Raw genomic sequence first — 24,488 nt, 5'->3', positions numbered from 1 at the left:
GACAGTGCAGGGGGTAGTGAATCTGTGCATACAAGATCAAGCAGCCTTTTTACATAATGCAGAGGATTAACCTCTTAGGGTCCACATTGAGTATAACAAGCATGCTTTACTGCATATACAGACTGATTTTACTGTTGAGGGTTTAGTAACACTTTAAGTCAATGATCTATCAAAATCCTTTCCCAACCAACGACTCCCCAGCTGTTCTAGAATGTACAATACATAAATGGTTTTAGCCCCAAGTGATAACATTTATCAACATTAAACCTCATTTGCAACAGTTGCCTAATTAAATAGGTTGGCTTGTACAGTGGAGACATCCTGTAAGGACATCACTTCACCGCACAGCTGGCATTTCCTGCATGAAAAAGGTCCCTACAAGTCCTTTGGCACCATCCATTTCTGTGTGCAGTAAACCACAGAGTTGTTTGGTGCGTGGGGGTGCCATGAAGAGTTCATGGCACTCCGCACATTTTCTTAATCACTTTCCTGCCCCTAGGGCATATATATACAGCCTCGGGTTGTAGTGGTTATACCAGAAACATGGCTGCAGCTACAGTCACGATCCTGGTTATGTTCTTTTCTACCAACGATTCTCTACAAGGTGTAAGTGATACGAGTGACTATACAGTCACTTTTACAGGCAGCAGAGGTGGGGGTCCTCCCCCCCCCTCCCGCCGCCTTTGTGGGGCTCTCCCATCCAATTGTGGAATCCAGCCTCAATGTGACGGGATGGATCACATTTCCTGTGAAGAGTGGAAGTTCCAGATTCTCTTCAGTGATGTCAGAAACCAGATGCGATGAGGATTTTGCACTTTCGCATATGGACACAGAGATTAGAGCCATTCTGGATATTTCTCTGACATGTTCCAGGGCAACTACACAAAATAGAAGAGCAGAGGAAAACTGTTTGATCCTAAAAAACAGGGTCATGTAGGTTGTTCATTGTTCAAGTCTAGTTAACTGCAATCTTACATGCAGAAATAGCAACAGCTGGTTGTGGGGCATGGCATGCCAGGTTAAAGAGAGCTTTTAACCACTTAAGCCCCAGACCATATGGCTGGCCAAAGACCAGAGCACTTTTTGCGATTCGCATTGCATAGTTTTAACTGACAACTGCACGGTCGTGCGACGTGGCTCCCAAACAAAATTGATGTCCTTTTTTTCCCCACAAATAGAGCTTTGTTTTGGTGGTATTTGATCTCCTCTGCGGTTTTTATTTTTTGTGCTATAAACAAAAATAAGCGACAATTTTGAAAAAAAAAAAAAAAGCTATATTTTTTACTTTTTGCTATAATATATATCCCCCCAAAAATATATAAAAAAACATTTTTTTCCTCAGTTTAGGCCGATACGTATTCTTCTACATATTTTTAGTTAAAAAAAAAAAAAAAAAACGCAATAAGTGTTTGGTTTGCGCAAAAGTTATAGTGTCTACAAAATAGGGGATAGCTTTATGGCATTTTTATAAATTTTTTTTTTTTACTAGTAATGGTGGCGATCAGAGATATTTATCGCGTCTGCGACATTATGGTGGACAGATCGGACACTTTTGGCGCTATTTTAGGACAATTCACATTTATACAGCGATCAGTGCGATTAAAAATGCATTGATAACTGTGTAAATGTGACTGGCAGTGAAGGGTTTAACCACTAGGTGGCGCTGTAGTGGTTAAGTGTGTCCTAGGAAGTGATTCTAACTGTGGGGGGGATGGGCTATGTGTGACATGACACTGATCACCGCTCCCGATTACAGGGAGCTGTGATCAGTGTCACTAGGCAGAACGGTGAAATGCTTGTTTACATTAGCATTTCCCCGTTCTTCCTCTCTGTGAGACGATCGCGGGTATCCCCATGGACAAAGAGTCCGTGAAACCCGCGATCACGCTCACGGAACTCCCAGCTGGTGCGAGCCCGCAGGCTGCATCCTAAAGGGCAACGTACAGGTACGTTAATCTGCCTGTACGTGCCCTTCTGCCTCAGTATATCTGCGTGAGGCGGTCGGGAAGCAGTTAAAGAGTCTCAAATTATGTGTCAGAAGAATCTTTAAAAGTGAAACATCTTCAATAGGCACAGTGAGAGGTTTGTTTAGGGCAGAGATGACCAGGTCAACCACAGGAATAGTCCATTTTACTTTAAAAACTTTTTCCACTGGATAGGGTTCAGAAGAGATTTTTGTGGGGTGTAAAAATCTTTCTGGAATGACCCAATTTTCATAGACCGCCCATTCTATCTGTTCATGAACAGGTAAAGTTTTGAAAGTCTTTGTAGGTCTCTGTGCCTAAAGGGGCCTGGTGAGACGGAGGCGAGTCAATTTGCGCAAGGCCATTTCTTTTGTGGACAGAGCCAATGAGCTTTTCTGATTCAGCATCCTCTAAGACCCATGTATCAGGATCATCCTCTGGTTGAGAAACAAGAGTGGGGGAAGAGGTGGGGCATTTTTGAGCTCTGATTACAGATGGCTGAATTAAGGCCATAACCTGTCCAAGGAATTGTGACAGGTGCAGAAAACTTGTCAAATCCGCTGCTTGTTGAGTACCTGAAACAGAGCTAGAATTGGATGCGGAGACCGGCTCCTGCTCTGTTGCAAGGGACAGATCACTCTGAAGTGAAGTGTTGTGTGAGCCATCAGAGCAGAGCAAATTTATCTGCCTTCACCACTACAGCTACAGGAGATGGTATACCCCTGCAGGGTACTCTAAGTATGAGGGATAGGGTAAGTGTGTCCTGTAGGAGTATGCAGTACCGAGGAGTAGACTATCCTGCAATGAGTCCTTGTGGTGAATGGGTTGGAGGAAGCACCCAAGTACCTTATAAAAGGCACAGGTGTCGTTAAAGCGTGCGACCAACAGTGTGATGTAAAACCCGGTCATCACACCGTAGACTGAGCTCTGAGTGGCTGAACTTTAGTGCCAAACATGAAAAGTTTATACTGTAAAGTGAATACATTCCAAACATGCCCCACTTTACACAGTAAAGATCACACAGGATGTCCCCATCTTAACTGTTTATGATGTTGGACTGTATTTAAAGTCCATGTTCCACCTGCCAACGTGGCCAACCCCCACCCCTCATTAGGGGCTAGGTTCCATAGCAATGGACTATGGCCCTGGACTTGTATAGCACTCTCTGGCTAACTCACAACGTTGCTTCAAGCGCCAAGGTGAGCACCCCATGAATGATCCAGTGCCCAAAACAACATTACAGGCTATACCCACAGCATGGGATCTGGGTACAGCTCCAAAGTTTCACCAAGGTTGCACTGATCCAGATACACTGCTTCTGTTTAGGCATTAGAAGGCAGTGAGGTCGAGTGAATAATTCTTGAGAAAAAAAATAAAGGAAAACAAAACTAGTGAATTTAATTTCTTCAGGAAGGAGAAGAGGTCTATTACCTACAAACACTAGCAAAACCCTGAACTCCGGTAGCAGGGTAGGGTTATAGGGGAGGCACCTCAGGGGGGAGCAAGTGCTCAAAAGCTTGCCAGTGTCCAGTCACCTGAAGGTAGGAGTCTACATAACCCATGGTGTTTGAATAAGAGGTCTGTCTTCCGTACTGTACAATTAAGATAACATTTTCTTAAAGTAGATAAAGTATGCTATCCTAGGACATCTTCTAGAAAAAAAAAAAAAAACTGAAGCATGCTGGGAGTGGGAGGGGTTATACTGGGCTGTTCCTACAGCTTTGATTCGCCAGTGTTCAATTTTATGAAGGCAGCAGCATAACCCCTGCGTGCCTGAATACTCATCCTGTGTCCCATAATTATGATTAAGAAAAAAACACTTGTCAAACACTATATATATATATATATATATATATATATATATATATATATATATATATACACACACACACACACACACACACACGATATAATTAAATAATATATAAAACACGGTTTGTAATTAAAGCTCAACTCCAAGCAAACAGTTAAGTACATAAATATTTGACCTGCTTTGCATGCATTTTTTTCGTTACCATATTCAGCTACTCTTGACTCATGCACTACTACATAACCCATCCAAAGTCTGCAGATTCCTATGACAAGTTCCCATAGAGCAGCATGCACAGTGGACTAGCAATCAGCATCAGAACTCTTAGGGCTTGTTCACAACAGGTGAGTGGAGCTTTGTGATCAAAGCATGTTTAACGCAAAAGATGCAAAGAAAAGAAAATGTTCTTTATTTACCCTGCTCACATCATACATATGCATAAAAATGCAACATGCATGCATTTTTTACATTGCGTAATGCACATTTTTTCACTTTCAATAAAAGGTCAAAAAAGTAAGCCCCTCAAATTCACTGCACCTACACAATTGCACCACAATGTGGCTTACATAGCACATGTAGGCTTGCGTGAATAGGCCCCAAGGTCTTCCCTATACCCTCCCTTGCTCTGCTAAACCCCTACCCAGCTTCCATAACCAAAAATATTTTAATCTGAGTGCTGCAAAAAGGAAACAGGTCCTGGAATCCGCAGCCAACTCGATTTCTGAAATGCAGGGGATTTATGGGAAGCTACTTTACAATCGTTCTTATACAAATATTCAAAGCATACCAAACTTTGAGCAAAGGACAGGATTTTAGAATGGTCTTGGGGTTTTGCTTTGACAAAATAATGACACTTTTTTTTTTTTTTTTTTTAAAGTATGAAGAAGGTTTGTGCAGCCAAGAACTGACCATTTTGCCAATTTTTCTTTCCCTCTATCCAAGCAAAAATGTCTCCGTCCTATGCTCTCTAGACATAAGTATTGTAATCAGTGGCCATATCCCAGGGCACAAGGTAGCTGACCTGTTGTCACCAGTGATGCAAGCAGCACATGTTCCGGTAGGCTGCTCGCTCTGCTCATAGTAGCGGGCATCAACATGAGCCTCCTCAGCCTTCGTCTTCAAGATCTCGGCAAACTTATCAGTTCCAATGCATCCAAAAAATGTTGCCACTTTATACGGCTTCTGAATCATCCACTGCAAAAATAAAGAAAATTCCAGAGAGATTAATTATTTTTATACCTATTTGGTTATGTTTTACTATCCAAACTGTCTTCCACGTGAAGCAAAGGCAGGATAAAAGTCATTAAGCAGGAGAAAAAAGTAACAGCCATTGTTTAATTTCTGTGTTTATAATAACCAACATTTAAAGGCGGATTGGAAAATCAGAGGTCCATTAAATTTATTTTTTTTAATATTTACAACTTTTTATCAAGCTTTAGTGACTTAACTTTGGCCAGCATAAGTTGTATTAGCGAACAAGGAAAGATGGCCATCAGCACTGGTGCAGAGTTTTTGTAAGTATATACTTAAAAGAAAACTTTATAACAAACGTTTAAGCCAAGCTTTGCTCGGACCACAAGAGAAGAAGCTGGCAAAGGATGTACCACATTGCATGGGGAATCCGTGGTTAAATCTAGCTAAGTATAAAGTTTTGGGACAGGAGTGTGGTATATTTCTGCTTAGAAGAAATAAGAGGAAGGGGTTTGGGAAGTTTTGTTTAAATGTTTCCTTACCACTTAAAAGGGAATGTCTTATCGTTTTGTATTTTGCTCAACAACCTAGCCCCCAAAACTTCAAGTGGTTGTAAAGGCACAAGGTTTTTTACTTTTATGCATTCTATGCATGAAGGTAAATAACCTTCTTTGTGCAGCAGTCCCCCCAATACTTGAGCCCCTTCAGCGGGCACTGACAGGCAGCACTGATAATCAGGACACTGATGTTCAGTGCCTTGATCATCAGTGCAAATGTCCCCTGTGTAGATTTGGCGGTTTTCGGCTCTCCTCCTGTTTACAGCCGTGATCAGCTGGAGGGCGTGTAGGCAGCACAACCACAGGCGGACATCATATGACGTTCTACCGGCAAAGTGCGGCTGTGCTGTAGCCATCATTTAGCTATAGCTCAGTCACAAAGGGATTGAAGAGGGCGTAACGTCAGGTGTTTTTTTTTTTCACTTAATCCATTTTCTGCCTTAAACTCTTGGCGCCCACACCTCCCGGTCAAGTAAGGGGTTTAGAATGTCGGGAAGCAGGGTTTATGATCATGTGATTGGTTGTCACATGATTGGAAAGCTCCCGATCGCAAGCAGCAAACAGGAGCTTTCTGTCAGCCGCTGGTAACTGTGCCGGGAGCACGCACTTGGCACAGCAACTTTTGCAATATTGCATGCAAATATGCAGCTGTTTGGCACCATATTTGCGTATGGCTGGCTCCAAGAGGTTAAGGTAAAACAATAAATAAAATAAAATAAAATTTGTGATTAGCTTCCCCACATCCCCCCTAAATACTAACCTGAGCCCGATCTTGATCCAGCGCTGCTTTCTCTATGCATTGCATACTGGCACATTATGACAAACTTCCAGGGGCCAGATTTTTTATTTATTTTTTTGGATGTGGTTTACTACCGTTTTAAAGTTGTGCTGAAGGTTTTTTTCTTGAAAAACTCTCCTTAGATGCTATAACAGTGTGCACACTAACAAAGCCACTAAAGCATGTTTTGTGTAGAGAAATATACCTAGTTGATCCTGCCCTCAGCTGTCCCTCCCATTGCAGGCTTGGATTGTGTAGACAAGGTGGTGTTCTCTACTGAGCATGCTTTAATTTCAGTTCCGTCCTAAGCATTTCATTGCCTCCTTTTTCTTATCTGTGCAACCCACATGACTATGGAGTCACACATGGGGGTGTATACACAGTGGTAAATGACACTCCTCTTCCTCCCTTCTCCTCCCTGTCCTCCTATTGCTGCTAAACACTATGGAGGTGAGATATAGTGTGCGGATTGGTTAAATTTACCAAGAAACTTACAAAAAGCTTTGATATATTTAATACTGATTTATATCAAAAACGCAATTGCCAATATTGTACCTGTAAAGTAAACTCTACTTTTGGCCCCACAGCCAATCACTGTCCAAAGCTTGCTGCCTCAACACCTACACAAAATCTCCAAAATAAGCCCCTTATTAACCAATGACACCACAAAGCTAATTCACTCCCTGGTACCTCTCGCCTTGACTACTGAAACTCCCTCCTCATTGGCTTACCTTTACATTGGCTATACTTATTTCAGTCCATCATGAATGCTGCTGCCAGACTCGTCCACCTTACCAAATCGTTTGGCGTCTGCTACCCCCTCTCTGCCAATCTTTCCGCTCACCCAACCAATTAAATTAAAAACACTAACAACTTATAAACACATCCAACTCAGCCCCCAGCTACATCGTTAACGTAGTCTCAAAATACCAACCAACTCGTCCTCTTAAATCCTCCCAAGACTTCCTGCTCACTAGCTCTCGTCACCTCCTTCCATGCTCACCTTCAGGACTTCTACCAAGCCCCTCCCATCCTAGGGAAATCTCTACCCCAATCAGACCAACTATCTCCTACTCTGTCCACTTTTAGGCAATCCCTAAAAACCCTTCTCTTCAGAAAAGCCTATTCTGCCCCACCTAACTACTGTACATTTATTTTCTTCATCAGGTCATCCACCACAGTTATTACCTTTTGTATAGCTTGATCCTCGGTTGAAGATTGTAAGCTCCAACGAGCAGGGCCTTCAAATTGCTCCTGTACCAAGTTGTATTGTAACTGTACTGTCTGCCTCCATGCTGTAAAGCGCTATGCAAACTGTGGGTGCTATATAAATACTGTATTATAATAATATTAATTACAGAAGTGTTTGCCTATCTCTGACTTTCATCCTTTAGTTCAAATTAGCCAACATTAGGCAGAGAAGAGGTAGAAGATTTTCTTTTAATAATGAAAATACTTAGCATGCAAAACGTGAGGCAGGAATTAAATATCGCCGTGAGACTCAAATGACTGCTAATCAAACAATAGGGAAGGATAGCAAAGCAGAAAGGAGGGGGTTAGACAAGATTGCTTTAAACTAGCATGACTCTCCTCTCATTACAGCCTATGAACTTGTGCACTCAATCTTTTGTAAGAATAAAAAACTGCATCAATTTGTTACCATGCAGCCACATGTGTAATTGTTTCTGAGCAAGATATAAATGAGTGATCAAAATCTTTATTACTAATCAGTATAATATGCTGGGTTACAGGGAGGTCATTGCCCTACAGTAATATAAATTTCTTTTAACACACAAATGCTAAATATGAGTAGCAGGATACAATGATACATATTTCCAAGTATTTCTGTGGATTTTAAACGGGACCATGTTGGCCCATTCGATCAGTAATTAAAATAATTAAAAAAAAAAAAAGTTTACGTTAATGTAACTTTTGAAATGTTGCAATATCACAGAGTGGAAGGAACAAAGCAGCAAATACACTACTACGATACAGGACAAAATAATTCCACCACACTGGTCTTTGTTGTTTTTCTATATTAGCCCTCAGAGACAGACTAACTGCATGTATTAAAGTGAGAGTAAACTCCCATCTCTGACTTGTATAATAAGGTTTACCTATAGGCACTGCAAATATCTCCTAAATGTGCACCGTTTAGGAGATATTTACTGTATATGCAGTCGATGGCGTCACTGGCGCACATGCTTTAAAAGAATGGCCACCCAGGTCATTCCTTCAGAGTCCTGTGCCGTAAACGGCAGCACCCCCGCACATACACAGGAGTGACGTCATTGTCGCTCCAGCCAGTCACACAGCCGGAGTGCGCAGACCCAGAAAGAAGACCGGGTGAAGATGGAAGCCGCCTTCAGTGGTGACAGCACATCACTGGAAGGCTTCGTTTTGGAGGTAAGTTTCACATAATGTGCTAGCATACTAGCAGATTATGACATTACCTTTCAGGTCAGGGAAAAAAAAAAAAAAAAAAATATCACACATTGTTTTATTACCGCTTTAAGAGGTCTCTTTGCCAAGTCAAAGTTGAAATGATAATTACAATTGTTTAAGCTATAAAAATGAACTATGCAGAATCCTAGAAGGCTGGAAATGACCCATTATTGGTATAATAGAATATGAGGACGCAAGCTTGGTCCTGGCTTTTTTTTAACCCCTTCACGCCGACAGTACACATATATGCGGTCTTACTGGAATATATATATAGGATCGGGGTCACAATGTGCAAAACCAACTGCACAGAGGAGGCAAGACATGATTTTTCTTTAACGAACCTTTAGATATCCTTTAAAGTGAACCTGACATTCCCTAAAAGTTTCTATGGTAACAAAGGATGCTGAAGTTGTTCAGGCACCTTACCAGGACTCAATCACATAAAAACAAATAATGGGACCAAATTTAGCTTGATATAATCAACAAATGTATTCCACGATGACATATTGAATACCGACTCACCATTGGTGTGGGGTCCTTTACCAATGGTAACCATATAACACAAAAACAGAGGGTCAAGAATGACCACTCAGAGGGAAGGTACCAAAGAACCAACTGAGGTATAGCAAAAAAGATGAAAACTTTAATTGTAAGTTAAGCATCAATAACATATTGTACAGTCTGCCGGCCCAATCGCCAGCAACCCTCCAGAACACCAATAAAATTGGGACAACACTGTCACAGAACTAAAACACACACTCAGGTGAGTTCAGAACCACATTACGCACACTTTAACCATCATACATTTAGCAGTGTCATAACAGGAATAGGAGATGGATCATCTCAACATTGGGGTCAATAGTGTAACCCGTCACAGGTATTAATCCAATACATTGCTGAATAATAATTCAAACTGATTGACCCACTGTGGTGTAGTGTGAAAACAATGATCCACATGGGATCAAAGAGTGCTACAAATCGTGAAGGCTAGCTGTGGGAGATCCTTGGGAAGCGAGGCTAGTAAAACTTTGCCATAGTGTGCCACAGTTCATCATGTGCTATGATAGCACACAGGTAAACAGATGTAGTGGTGCTTCCAGTGTCACCAGATTTCCACACTACTGCCAGTACCTAACTTCACACACAGTCACAGGCAGCCCCTGTGCACATCTGTCTAGTCCATCCTGCTCCCTTGCCCCAGGTTCACCGGACCTCACAGGTGCACACAGGCAGCCCCTGAGTTTTTTGTCCATCATTCACCCCCCAAGCAAGGCAGCAACTCCTCATCTTCTGGTCCACTCATCTGTACAAGCTGGGTGGTGGGGAAACATTGAGATATCTTGATGGCAGGGTCAGGAGACAATGCATGCTCCCCTCCCTCCTTCAGGCAGCCATTGTAAACAAACCAAGGGACTACGCTGCAGCACTCCTAAGGTTACAAAGGATGCTAAAGTTGTTCAGACATCTTACCAGGAGTAATTGGCAGAGGCGGAGTAATCTTTATGCAGCAGTCCCGACATCCACTTTATCACTTCACCAGGGCATTTAATTGCCGGGAACCACAGCACAAGGATTACGCCACCTGTACTGGAAAATCAAACAGTCCCAGCAAAGTAATCCTTGTGCTGCGGTTCCCGGCAATTACATGGCCCGGCAGATTGATATAGACAGCGGGCCAGGACTTTAAATTGTCAGGAGCTGCTGCACAAGGATTACTCAGCTGCAGCACGAAGAGCATTAACTAGTTCCATTCCTTCCTTAGCGGCCCCCTATTGCTGCCCAATAAGCACTTGTTCTGTTCCTTCCCCCGACCCCAGCTGCCACAGTCCGGTCTGAATCATGTGTCCGGGTTCCGAGCAGACAAACACGGACTGTCCGGGTGAATCCCGGACAGGTGGCAAGCCTAGCTGGAGGGATGTCGGGCGGCTTGTGAGCCGCTATCTGGCTTTGGGAAGATGGAAGTCTCTCATCCATCGATACTTCTTGCAGTGACTACCTGGGAGAGGAGAACATTTGTACATCATTCCTTTATATGTGCTTCCAAATGTAAGTGCAACTTGTACAAAGTTTTTATTCTTATGTGCCTTATTAAACAGTATTACACTAGGGCGGACGTGCACTTTTTCCCTTTTCTATGCTTGTATAGATCTACTTCCACCACCCAGTGGATTAACAGGAGACCTGCAGAGCCTTTAGTGAGAGAAGAGGCTCTTTTTAGCCGACTTGGGAGTTTTATTGATCAGCGCTTGAACTGGTGAATTGTTTGTGTTCTTGTGTTACGGTTTTACTAACATGTCAAAGTTGCAAAATTGTGTTTAGGCATGAACATTTGTTTTACCCTTAGGTGCGAAGGGGTTAATATATTTTCTATTTATAGGTTACGTCTTAAAGAAAGGTCAGAAACAGTTTGGAGTTATTAATGCATAGGTCTGTTCATAAAATGCGTTTGAAATTTTTGACAACTGCAGGGTGAGACTTTACTGAAACAAGTAGTTCTAAAATTTTTTTACCGAATGCATTCTCTGTATTTAAAAAAAAAAAAAAAAAGAAAAGCCCTACAAACTTTCAATCGCCGCACCGTCCAGCCCCCCCACTTAAAAATGTACCTGAGCCCTCTATGGATCCAGCGCGGTGCCCTTCTGAAGCAGTTCTCAAACCCTCCCCCTCCCAGGAGACTTGGCAGCAGTGGGAACCACTAGCTCCTGCTGCTGTCAGTCAAAGCCTGTGAAGAGTGAGCGATGGCTGAGCTCGGCGTGTCTATGGATGCACTCATCCCAGCCAGAGAGCGAGACTGCATGTGCACCCCCATAGCAGGTGTGCAATGGTGGTGCACGCAGAAGAGGAGGAGCCTAAAGCACTGGTGGCGAGACCACAGAAGAGGAGATTCAGGCCGCTTTGCACAGATAGATAGCTAAATACATAGACACAGATATACATACAGTAGATATTAAAAGTCCACACACCCCTGTTAAAATGTCAGGTTTCTTTGATGTAAAAAAATGAGACAAAGATAAATCATTTCAGAACTTTTTCTACCCTTAAATGTGACCTATAAACCGTACAACTCAGAAGTAAAAATAAAAAACTAAAATAATGTGGCTGCATAAATGTGCACACCCTCTTATAACTGGGGATGTAGCTGCATTCAGAATTTAGCAATCACATTCTGCCATCATTTAAAGCGTCTCTGATTAACCAGATAGTTAAGTTGTTCTAGTAGGTCTCTCCTGACATTTTTCTTAGTCACATTCTACAGCAAAAGCCAAGGTCCGCAGAGAGCTTCCAAAGCACCAGCAGCATCTCATTGTTAAAATGTATCAGTCAGGAAAAAGGTACAAAAGAATTTCCAAGGCATTAGTTATACCACGGAACACAGTGAAGGCAGTCATCATCAAGTGGAGAAAATATGGCACAACTGTGACATTACCGAGAACTGGACATCCCTCCAAAATTGATGAAAAGACAAGTAGAAAAAACTGGTTAGGGAGGCTGCCAAGAGGCCTACAGCAACATTAAAGGAGCTGCAGGTATATCTGGCAAGTACTGGCTGTGTGGTACATGTGACAACAATCTCCTGTATTCTTCATATGTCTGGGCTATGGGGTAGAGTGGCAAGATGGAAGCCTTTTCTTGAAAAACATCCAAGCCCGGCAAAACTTTGCAAAAACACATCTGAAGTCTCTCAAAAGCATGTGGGAAATGTGTTATGGTCAGATGAAACCAAGGTTGAACTTTTTGGCCATAATTTGAAAAGATATGTTTGGTGCAAAAACACTGCACATCACCAAAAGAACAGCATACCCACAGTGAAGCATGGTGATGACCGCATCATGCTTTAGAGCGGTTTTTCCTTCAGCTGGAACAGGGACCTTAGTCAAGGTAGAGGGAAATATGAACAGTTCCAAATACCAGTCAATAATGGCACAAAACCTTCAGGCTTCTGCTAGAAAGCAGAACATGCAGAGGAACTTCATCTTTCAGCATGACAATGACCCAAAACATACATCCAAATCAACAAAAGCATTTTGGCATGGCCCAGCCAGAGCCCAGACCTGAATCCCATTGAAAATCTGTGGGGTGATGTGAAGAGGACTATGCACAGAAGATGCCATCGCAATCTGACAGATTTGGAGTGTTTTTGCAAAGAAGAGTGGGCAAATATTGCCAAGTCAAGATGCACCATGCTGATACTCATACCCAAAAAGACGGAGTGCTGTAAAAAAAAAAAAAAAAAAAAAAAAAAAATTCAAAAGGTGCTTCAACAAAGTATTAGTTTAAGGGTGTGCACACTTATGCAACCATATTTTTTTTTTATTTTTACTTCCCTCCACCTAAAAGATTTGGTTGTTGTTCAACAGAGTTGTAAGTTTATAGGTCAAATTAAAGGTGGAAAAAGTTCTATAATGATTTACCTTTGTCTTTTTTTTAAATCACAGAAACCTGATCATTTTAACAGGGGTGTGTAGGAGTGTGCAGGGGGTGTGTAGACAATCCATATCCACTGTACACACGTTCTCATTTTTCACATTATATGCATGCACACACACAAAACATCCACCTCTCATACCAACTAAACTTAAGCTTTTTACAGAAGACATGCACAATTGACATAGGCCATTGACTACCACAATCATATGCTAGAACCAATTTGGGTAGAAGCCAGTTGACCTACAATATGTTATTGGACTATGGGAGGAAAATCATGCAAGTAGTGACAAAATAAATTTATTTTTAAATGCAAAAAGCTTAACCTTTAAGTGCTTTGAAGAAAATACTACATTTCGATCATATAGCTCCACATTCACTTCTCAGAAAATACCTGTCAGAATCTTACCTAAAAAAAAAATGCAAACTGAGACAGGTTGCAAGAAGTTTGATATAAAATACATATATGATTGGTTCCCAACCAAACAGCAGTTTCCTAGGTAACCAAGATGTACTTTTCTAGGAGGAAAAAAAACTGCACTCCTCTTGCCCTGCTTTGGGATTTGAAGCAATCTAAGCTGTTTTTGTGAATTCAGACTATTTCCTGGAGCAAAAGCATTAATGTAAAGGGAATGAATTTTGGAGGTGATGTGCAGCAAATATGTGGATAAAGGACGTCTCGAAACAGTAACCTACATCTCAGCCACAAGGTGAAAGTGTTATTTAACAGGTCCGTATCGTAGCTTCTATATATTTTCTCCAACCCATCAGTACAGACAATAACTTAGTGGCTATACATACAATTTATTGGTCATTCCCAATTTCCCAACACACTCAAGACAGATTAACCCAAAAGAATTGGCAATGTACAAGTTACTGCAATGGTAAAATCCAAAAGGAATATGGATCAGTTGATGGGATGTTTGCAGTCTTAGGCAAAGGCGATCAGCCACAGTGTGAATGGCTGCGGCAGGAATCTGCCAATTCCTGCTGCTGTTTTTGCCACCTGTGAGCAGCTAGCTGTGGCCACTGAGCCTGCACACTTTAATGGCTTCCCACCCAGCTTATAAACAAATGACGGCTGAGCGCTTTTCCATCCCGCGTGGGTGTCATATGACGTCCTCCCAGTCACAGGCTACACTGCGGCTCAATCTGTCACCTGCTGTGTCCACCGGACATAGTGGATGACAGATTATTGTACCAGGCTGGACCATGAGAATGCTGTGACCAATCACATGACAGTGAATGGATTTCATTCATATGTGCAATCATGTTTATATGCAAGTTTGGGCTATTTACTATGTAGGAACTTTTATGTAAGCATTTCCAACACATGTGTGTGCATTTCTATGTATATTAAATTACTATGTTATTTGCTACATGTTACTTACGGTCCCACATGCATCCATGTACACCATTTTACAATATCTACCAATTGATTCATCTGGTTTTGGTGTTGTGCTTCGTATAAAGTCCCACCATTCCCCTTTCCCCTCCTCCCCCCTTTTTTCTATGGCTTGCATTCATAGCTATTCATTGTGTAATATTTTTGTCGATCTTTAATTGGTCATGGTAATCACATGGTACAGACAGGGCCAATCACTGTGCATCAGAACACAATAGTCTAAGCTGGTGAAGTAAAATTAGAAAAATATATACATAAAACTATTTTTCAGAAATAAAAAAAAAAAACTGATAATTGGCATGTGCATATGTATTCACCCCCTTTGTTATGAAGCTCATAAAAAAAGCTCTGGTGCAACCAATTACCTTCAGAAGTCACATAATTAGTGAAATGATGTCAACCTGTGTGCAATCTAAGCATCACATGATCTGTCATTACATATACACACCTTTTTGAAAGGCCCCAGAGGCACCACTAACCAAACACTGCCTTGAAGACCAAGGAACACTCCAAACAAGTAAGGGACAATGTTGTTGAGAAGTACAAGTCAAGGTTAGGTTATAAAAAAATATCCAAACCTTTGATGATCCCTAGGAGCACCATTAAATCTATCATAACCAAATGGAAAGAACATGGCACAACAGCAAACCTGCCAAGAAACAGCTGCACACCAAAAACTCACGGACCGGGCAAGGAGGGCATTAAGCAGAGAGGCAGCACAGAGACCAAAGGTAACCTTGGAGGAGCTGCAGAGTTCCACAGCAGAGACTGGAGTATCTGTACATAGGACGACAATAAGCCGTACGCTCCACAGAATTGGGCTTTATGGCAGAGTGGCCAGAAGAAAGCCATTACTTTCTGCAAGAAACAAAATGGCACCTTTTGAGTTTGTGAAAAGGCATGTGGGAGACTCCCAAAATGTATAGAGGAAGGTGCTCTGGTCAGATAAGACAAAAATTTAACTTTTTGGCCATCAAAGAAAATGCTATGTCTGGCGCAAACCCAGCACATCACCCAAAGAACACCATCCCCACAGTGAAACATGGTGGTGGCAGAATCATGCTGTGGGGATGTTTGTTCAGCAGTTGGGACTGGGAAACTGGTCAGGGTTGAGGGAAAGATGGATGGTGCTAAATACAGGGATATTCTTGAGCAAAACCTGTAACATTCTGTGTGTGATTTGAGGCTAGGACAAAGGTGCACCTTCCAGCAGGTCAATGACCCCAAACACTGCTAAAGCAACACTTGAGTGGTTTAAGGGGAAACATGTAAATGTGTTGGAATGGCCTAGTCAAAGCCCAGACCTCAATCCAATAGAAAATCTTTGGTCAGACTTAAAAAGATTGCTGTTCACAAACGCAAACCATCCAACTTGAAGGAGCTGGAGCAGTTTTGCAAGGAGGAATGGGCAAAAATCCCAGTGGTGAGACGTGGCAAGCTCATAGAGACTTATCCAAAGCAACTTTGATAGCCGCAAAAGGTGGCTCTACAAAATATTGACTTTAGGGGGGTCAATAGTTAAGCAGATTGATTTTTTTGTTATTTTGTCTTATTTGTTGTTTGCTTCACACAAAAAAAAAAAAAAAAAATCTTCAAAGTTGTGGGCATGTTCTGTAAATTAAATGATGCAAATCCTCAAACAATCCATTTTAATTCCAGGTTGTGAGGCAACAAAACACGAAAAATGCCAAGGGGGGGTATATGTGTGAATACTTTTGCAAGGGACCTAATACAGTGGGGAAATTATTTGATCCCCTGCAGATTTTGAAAGGATGCCCACTTACAAAGAAATGAAGGAAGGGTCTATAATTTTTTTATCAAAGGTGTATTTAAAATGAGAGAGACAGAATATCAACCTAAAAATCGAGAAAACACACATAATACAAATGTTATAAATTGAGTTGCAGTTCAGTGAGTAAAATAAGTATTCAATCCCCTACCAACCAACAATAATTCTGGCTCCCATTGACTGGCTACAGTATGTGCTCATGTTGTACACAGATTAGTCCTGTCAATTTAAGAAGGTGCTCCTAATGACCACTCGACCAAAGAGCTGTCAAACGGACGTCAGGGACAAGACTGTAGACCTGCGCAAGGCTAGAATGGGCTACAAGACCATCAGCAAGAAGCTTGGTGAGAAGGAGAAAACAGTTGGAGCGATTATTCGCAAATGAAAAATTCAAAATAACCATCAATCTCCCTCGGTCTAGAGCTCCATGCAAGTTTTTGCCTCATAGGGTAAGGATGCTCATGAGAAAAGTAGAGGGTTCAGCCAAGAAACACACAAGGAGTCACCAAACAAACTATTGGTAACACAATACGCCGCCATGGATTGAAATCCTGCAGCGTTCACAAGGTCCCCCTCCTCAAGAAGGCACATGTACAGGCCCATCTGAAGTTTGCCAATGAACATCTAAATAATTCAAAGAAGGATTGGGAGAAAGTGCTGTGGTCAGAGGAGACCAAAATTGAGCTCTTTGGCATCAATTCAACTCAGTGTTTGAAGAAAAATGCTGACCATGACCCTAAGAAAACCATCCCTACAGTCAAGCACGGAGGTGGTAACATTATGCTTTGGGGCTGTTTCTCTGCTAAAGGTACAAGATGTACCAACATTTGTAAAAAATGAATAATTATTTTGATGAAGCTTATACAATGGCAGCAGGTTAATTCTGCAGCTAAAGTGGTCTTCTGAGATAAAACAGGAATGAGTAGAAAAAGAAAAGTATAGCCCGTTGAAGCAGAATTTTTTTCCCCGGTTAGCGGTTATAAAACACTTCAAACAGATCAGTTACCTTAAAGAGTAACTCCACTTTTGTTATGAATAAAACATGCCCCTCTGGGTGATGTACAGGGTCTCACAAAAGTGAGTACAACCCTCACATTTTTGTAAATATTTTATTATATCTTTTCATGCAACAATACTGAAGAAATTACACTTTGCTACAATGTAAAGTAGTGAGTGTACAGCTTGTATAATATAGTGTAAATTTGCTGTCCCCTCAAAATAACTCAACACACGGCCATTAATGTCTAAATCGCTGGCAACAAAAGTGAGTACATCCCCAAGTCATGTTCAAGTTGGTCCCAATTAGTTCCTTTCCCTCCCTGGTGTCATGTGACTGGTTAGGGTTACAAGGTCTCAGGTGTGAATAGGGAGCAGGTGTGTTAAATCTGGCGTTATCACTCTCGCTCTCTCATTCTGGTCATTGAACGTTCAACACGGCACCTCATGGCAAAGAACTCAGGATCTTAAAAAAAGAATTGCTGCTCTACATAACGATGGCCTAGGCTATAAGAAGATTGCCAAGACCCTGAAACTGAGCTGCAGCACGGTGGCCAAGACCATACAGCGGCTTAACAACAGGCCTCGCCATGGTCGAACAGAAGTTGAGTGCACGTGCCCAGCATCATATCCAGACGCATGAGTGCTGCCAGCATTGCTGCAGAGGTTGAAGGGTCAGCCTGTCAGTGCTCAGACCATACGCCACACACTGCATCAAATGGTCTGCTTGGCTGTCGTCCCAGAAGGAAGCCTCTTCTAAAGTTGATGAACAAGAAAGCCCGCAAACAGTTTGCTGAAGACAGACTAAACCCTCGTACACACGATCAGATTGTTGGCCAACAGAGTGTCAGACTTTTGTCCGAAGGGCATGTGCCAGGAACTTGTCTTGCATACCAACGGTACACAACTGTCAGTCAACAAACACAAACGTAGTGACGTACAAGGAATTTCAGCTCTTAAGCGCCACCATTTGGGCACCTTCTGCTAATCTCGTGTTTGGTGAGCATTGATTCTGACCATGCGTGTTTGTACTTTCTAATCATGAGCTCCGGCGTGTTCGCACAGCCCACGTGCCCAGCCCGCCAGGAAGTCGGCACTGCGCTGATCACAGGCAGTGAGACATTTTCCGATCTCTGCAGCCGCGCATCGGGACAATGTCTCACTGCCTGTGATTATTACAGTGCCAACTTCCTGGCGGGCCCTGCACATGGGGTGTGCAAACACGCCGGAGCTCATCCTTAGTACTTTCAACTTTTGTGTGACAGACTTGTGTACCGCTGAAAGGAAAATCTCAAAAAAGACTGTTGTCCGCCAAAAATTTACTAGCCTGCCATCCAACATTTGTTTGCGCAAAGTTGGACAACAATTGTCTGATGGAGCGTATCAAGGGTCGGATTTTAGGCAGTCTGTCATCTCACAATTCCCTGCTGAAAATCCGATTGTGTGTACGAGGCTTAAGGACATGGATTACTGGAACCATGTCCTGTTGTCTGATACACAAAGATAAACTTATTTGGTTCAGATGGTGTCAAAGGTGTGTGGCGGCAACCAGGTGAGGAGTACAAAGGCAAGAATATTCCAACATAACGACTCCAAACACAGCTCTGGGCAGCTCTAACTGCAAAATTGATGATGTACATATAGAAAAATCTCAGGATCAGCACACTTTGCAGCTTATAACCTATGAAACAGTTAAATGGTTTTAACTCCTATGTTTATTTTAAATTAAAAGTTACAGAATTGGGAAACAAAGACCAACTCTGTTATGGCAAGTTTAGCTGGGCACAGAGACCTCATGTTGATGAACCAAAAGGAAAACCTTAGAACCCTAAATTGTAATACTTTTCCCATGAATGTAGACACTCCTGACCATGTCTCACTTGATCCAGAATGGCAGCGTTCCCAGATCTAAATGCTTTCTAGGAGAGCTGATGTGTGAGTGATGAAGGGGGGTGTGGGGGAATAAAGGAGGGGTGCAACAAAACTAAAGTAGAGCTGAAATTCCAGCAGAAATGCAACAGGATAGACATGAATTAAATGAATTGGAATTTCAGACTCTAAAATGTACTGTCAGCGCTCTTAAGCACTGTGGAGCTGTGACTGCTCTGATTTACAAACAGTGATCATGTTACACAGATATTGGCACTACAAGTGCATGAGAAAGCTGGAGTTGTTGGAAAGAATAGGGGTGGGACTGTGCTCACTCAAATTCAAAGTTATTCAAGAAACCACATTTTCAACTAATACTGCTTTTTTGTTTTACATATCCGTCAGAGAAATCTGAAAAGGATGTCTGGACTTGATTTACTCTGCTATTTCAAACCCAACTAGCAATGTTATTTTCAGACTTTCACAAAACTTACAATAAATTGTTGTGTTACCTTTATATTTTTCCATGAAAGTATTCTTGAGCTCCCTGTAATTTCCATGAACCTAGGGGTTACTCAATATGTCAAAAGGACCCTCCAAAGTCAGAGTTCTGATATACATCCCCTAGCAAAAATTATGGAATCACCAGTCCCTGAGGATGTTCCTTCAGTTGTTTATTGTTGTAGAAAAAAAGTAGATCACAGACATGGCCAAAAACTAAAGGCATTTCAAATGGCAACTTTCTGGCTTTAAGAAACACTAAAAGAAATCAAGAAAAATAATTGTGGTGGCCAGTAACAGTTAGATTTATAGAACAAGCACAGGGAATAAATTATGGAATCACTCAATTCTGAGGAAAAAATTATGGAATCGCCCTGTGAATTTTCATTACAAACACTAACACCTGCATCCGATTAAATCTGCTTGTTAGCATGTAGGTAAAGAGGGTAAATCATCACGCAGTGTTGCACAAGATGTTGGTTGTTCACAGTCGGCTGTGTCTAAAACATGGACCAAATACAAACAACATGGGAAGGTGGTTAAAGGCAAGCATACTGGTAGACCAAGGAAGACATCAAAGCGTCAAGACAGAAAACAAAGCAATATGCCTTGAAAACAGAAAATGTACAACAAAATAAACTAGAAAAGGTACAATTTCTGGGGAAATTGTGAAAGTGTTCTTGCCTCTACAACTGGAGTGGGCGGAGTAACTGGGTGGGGTGGAGTGGCTTGAGTAACTGTGAAAAGTGTTAAAAAGCTTAATATTTTAAAAAGTATAAATAGTAGTAAAAAAGTTCCATCATTCGCTGAAAGAGCTGAACATTTTTTTCAAAAGTAATTTTTTTTTTCAAAAATGAATTTTTTTTAATCAAAAATGATTTTTTTTTCTTCAAAAATGATTTTTTTTTCAAAAGTAATTTTTTTTTTCAAAGGTAATTTTTTATTTCAAAAATAATTTTTTTTTCGAAATTATTATTTTTTTTAAAGTCATTTTTTTTCAAAAATAATTTTTTTTTTTCAAAAATATTTTTTTTTTTCAAATATATTTTTTTTTCAAAAATATTTTTTTTTTCAAAAATATTTTTTTTTTCAAAAATATTTTTTTTTTTTCAAAAATTATTTTTTTACTTTTTTCAAAAATTTTTTTTTTTTTTCAAAAATATTTATTTTTTTACATGGGGCGGTCATAATGTTTTGGCTGATCATGGGGTGGTCATAATGTGTCACTTCCCACTCTAGTTTTGAACATTTCGCCATTCATTCCTATGGGACCAATTTCGCCGCAAAAACGTCATTTCGTGGACCATTCGGCAAAACATTCCACAAAGTAATAACACACCAATCGGGAACAATCCGCTCGTTTCGGTATATTATTTGTCTCTGTAGTGTGAAAACTGTGGGAGGGGTCTACAAGCATTATCAAGTCTAGCAGATGAAGTCACATGCATTTGGAGTGTCTCAGCATCTTGTGTTTACAACCACTGTTTCCTAGCAACGCTCATGCCCTGTTTATGCTTCCCAAATACTGCTTCATCAAAACTGCCCCATCAGAATTACCCCATCAAAACTGCCCCATCAAAACTGCCCCATCAGAATTACCCCATCAAAACTGCCCCATCATATTCCTCTATTATAAATCAGTACATGGTGTGTCTGTCCCCTCCCCCGGGCTCTGTAATCAGCTGAGATGCTCCAGCCACCTTCCCCCCTGTGTATAACAGAAGCTTTGGTAACCATGGCAACAAAACAAACACTAACAGTACACTCTGATTAATGGCTAAAATTTCCTGAAATGACCTCTAAACAAATGGCCGTATTTTAAAAACTATACATCCTACAGTGAAGATCTTTATATTGTGAGAATCACAAGACCCAGACCTAGATTTTGATGTATAGTATGTCTCTGAAATATTAAAAATGAAGGCACACTCGCAGTTTAGAAATTGCCCTTCAAATTTGGAGGGGGCTAGAGTGTAGTTTCAATGAATGTCAATGGACGGCGTGAGTTGCAAACAAATGGTCATATTGTGAAAACTATCAGGACTATGGCTTAGCCGTGGACATGTTTAGTGGCAGCAGGGATAGCTGAACATTTTGATATAAGATTTGTGTAGGTGGGCTTGAAAATGAGGGAGTGGCGGCAGTTTAGAAATCATGTTCTGATTTTCCAGCTTTTGTCATCTCCCACTCTAGTTTCCCCATTCATTCCTATGGGACCAATTTCGCCGCAAAAACGAAGATATTTCGTGAACCATTCGGCGAAACGTTCCACAAAGTAATAGCACACCATTCGGGAACAATCCGCACGTTTCGGTATATTACTTGTCTATGTAGTGTAAAAACTGTGGGAGGAGTTAGGGTGGTAAATTTGGCTATAATAATAAGAATAATATATATGTGAGATAACAGTAAGTGGTCTTGCTATGCAAGAACACTTGAGGAACAAATGGGAGAAAACTGGAGTCAACATCTGTGACCAAACTGTAAGAAACCGCCTAAAGAAAATGGGATTTACATACAGAAAAGATAAAAGAAAGCCATCTCTAACACCTAAACACAAAAAACAAAGTTACAATGGGCTAAGGAAAGGCAATCGTGGACTGTGGATGATTGAATGAAAGTCATATTCAGTGATGAATCTCGAATCTGCATTGGGCAAGGTGATGATGCTGGAACTTTTGTTTGGTGCCGTTCCAATGAGATTTATGCAGACGACTGTCTGAAGAAAACATGCAAATTTCCACAGTCAATTATGATATGGGGCTGCATGTCAGGTAAAGGCACTGGGGAGATGGCTGTCATTAAATCTTCAATAAATGCACAGGTTTACTTTGAAATTTTGGACACTTTTCTTATCCCATCTATTGAAAGGATGTTTGGGGATGATGAAATCATTTATCAAGATGATAATGCATCTTGCAATAGAGCAAAAAAACTATGAAAAAATTCCTTGAAGAAAGACACATACGGTCAATGTCATGGCCTGCAAACAGTCCGGATCTCAATCCAATTGAAAATCTGTGGTGGAAGTTAAAGAAAATGGTCCATGACAAGGCTCCAACCTGCAAAGATGATTTGGCAACAGCAATCAGAGAAGGCTGGAGCCAGATTGATGAAGAGTACTGTTTATCACTCATTAAGTCAATGCCTCAGAGACTGCAAGCAGTTCTAAAAGCCAGAGGTGGTGCAGCAAAGTACTAGTGATGTGTTGGAGTGTTATTTTGTTTGTTTTTCATGATTCCATAATTTTTTCCCCAGAGTTGAGTGATTCCATAATTTATTCTCTGTGCTTGTTCTATAAATCTAACTGTTACTGGCCACCACAATTATTTTTCTTGATTTCTTTAAGCCAGAAAGTTGCCATTTGAAATGCCTTTAGTTTTTGGCCATGTCTGTGATCTGCTTTTTTTCTACAACAATAAACAACTGAAGGAACATCCTCGGACTGGTGATTCCATAATTTTTGCCAGGGGTTGTATGCTCTACGGCAAGTGCAATATACTAGTATGGGGAGGTAAGGCACATTGTATTAAGAGATGTGTATGTGGAGTTTGAGGGAAGTGGGGGGGAATTGGACAGAGATGCGGTAAATTACCAAAAGTACCGGGACACCTGCCTTTACACGCACATGAAGTTTAACGGCCTCTTAGTCCGTAGGGTTCAATATGGAGTTGGCCCAACCTTTGCAGCTATAACAGCTTCAACTCTTCTGGGAAGGCTATTTGACCATTCTTCCAGAAGCGCATTTGTTAGGACAGGCACCGATGTTGGACAAGAGGGCCTGGCTCGTAGTCTCCGCTCCAATTCATTCCAAAGGTGTTATGTCAGGTTGAGGTCAGGACTCTGTGCAGGCCAGTCAAATTCCTCCACCCTAAACTTGCTCATCCATGTCTTTACATACTTTAGTTTGAGCACTGGTGCGCAGTCATGTTGGAACAGAAAGGAGCCATCCCCAAACTGTTAACACAAAGTTAGCATAAAATGGTCCAAAATATCTTGGTATGCTGACGCCTTAAAGCGAAGTTCCACCCAAATGTGGAACTTCCGCTCATTTGTCTCCTTCCCTCCTCCGGTGCCACATTTGGGGGGGGGACGACAATCGCTGGACTTCAGGACAGCTAAGTGTACTATTATTAGAAGTCAGCAGCTGCAGTATGTGCAGCTGCTGGGTTTCAACTTTTGCAGCGGTAGGCGGAACTCCGCTTTAAGGAGTTCCCTTCACTGCAACTAAGGGGCCAAGCTCAACCCCTGAAAAACAACCCCACACCATAATCACCCCTCCACCAAATGATTTGGACCAGTGCACAAAAAGGTAAAAGTAATACTGGAAAATGCTATAGTTAAAGCAAGCTTTAACCACTTGCTGACCGCCGATATACGTAGGCACAATGGCAGCGGTGGGCAAATGGGCGTACCTGTACATCCCCGTTAATTTGCGGGCAAATGGGCATGCATGCCGGCCACATACTGCGTCCACCGGTGTCCCGCAATCGTATCACAGAGCGGGGAGATGCCTATGTAAACAAGGCATTTTCCTGTTCTGCCTAGCAACATGACAGATCTACTGCTACCTGTTATCGGGAGCAGTGATCTCTGTCATGTTGTAGTGAACCCATCCCCCCTGCCTAGGACACACTTAACCCCCTAGTGTGTAACCCCTTATCATCTGCCAATGTAATTTACACAGTAATCAGTGAATTTTTGTAGCACTGATCTCTGTATAAATGACAACGGTCCCAAAAGAGTGTAAAAAGCGTC

The 24,488-nt window shown here is 41.5% G+C and overlaps 1 protein-coding gene across 6 annotated transcripts in view; it reads right to left on the bottom strand.

Moving 5' to 3' along the window:
- Positions 1-24,488, bottom strand: part of ADK (adenosine kinase) — a 315,535-nt gene that overhangs the window by 133,077 nt on the left and 157,970 nt on the right. For all 6 annotated transcript variants that reach the window (XM_073596766.1, XM_073596760.1, XM_073596764.1 and 3 more), the window contains one exon: positions 4,796-4,968. In XM_073596766.1, coding sequence (XP_073452867.1) covers positions 4,796-4,968 — 173 coding nt within the window. The remainder of the gene's footprint in view (positions 1-4,795; positions 4,969-24,488) is intronic.

The sequence above is a fragment of the Aquarana catesbeiana genome, linkage group LG08, assembly GCF_042186555.1.
Source record: "Aquarana catesbeiana isolate 2022-GZ linkage group LG08, ASM4218655v1, whole genome shotgun sequence".
NCBI lineage: Eukaryota > Metazoa > Chordata > Amphibia > Anura > Ranidae > Aquarana > Aquarana catesbeiana.
Note: the sequence above shows the minus strand (reverse complement) of the source record. Positions and strands in the feature narration are given on the sequence as shown.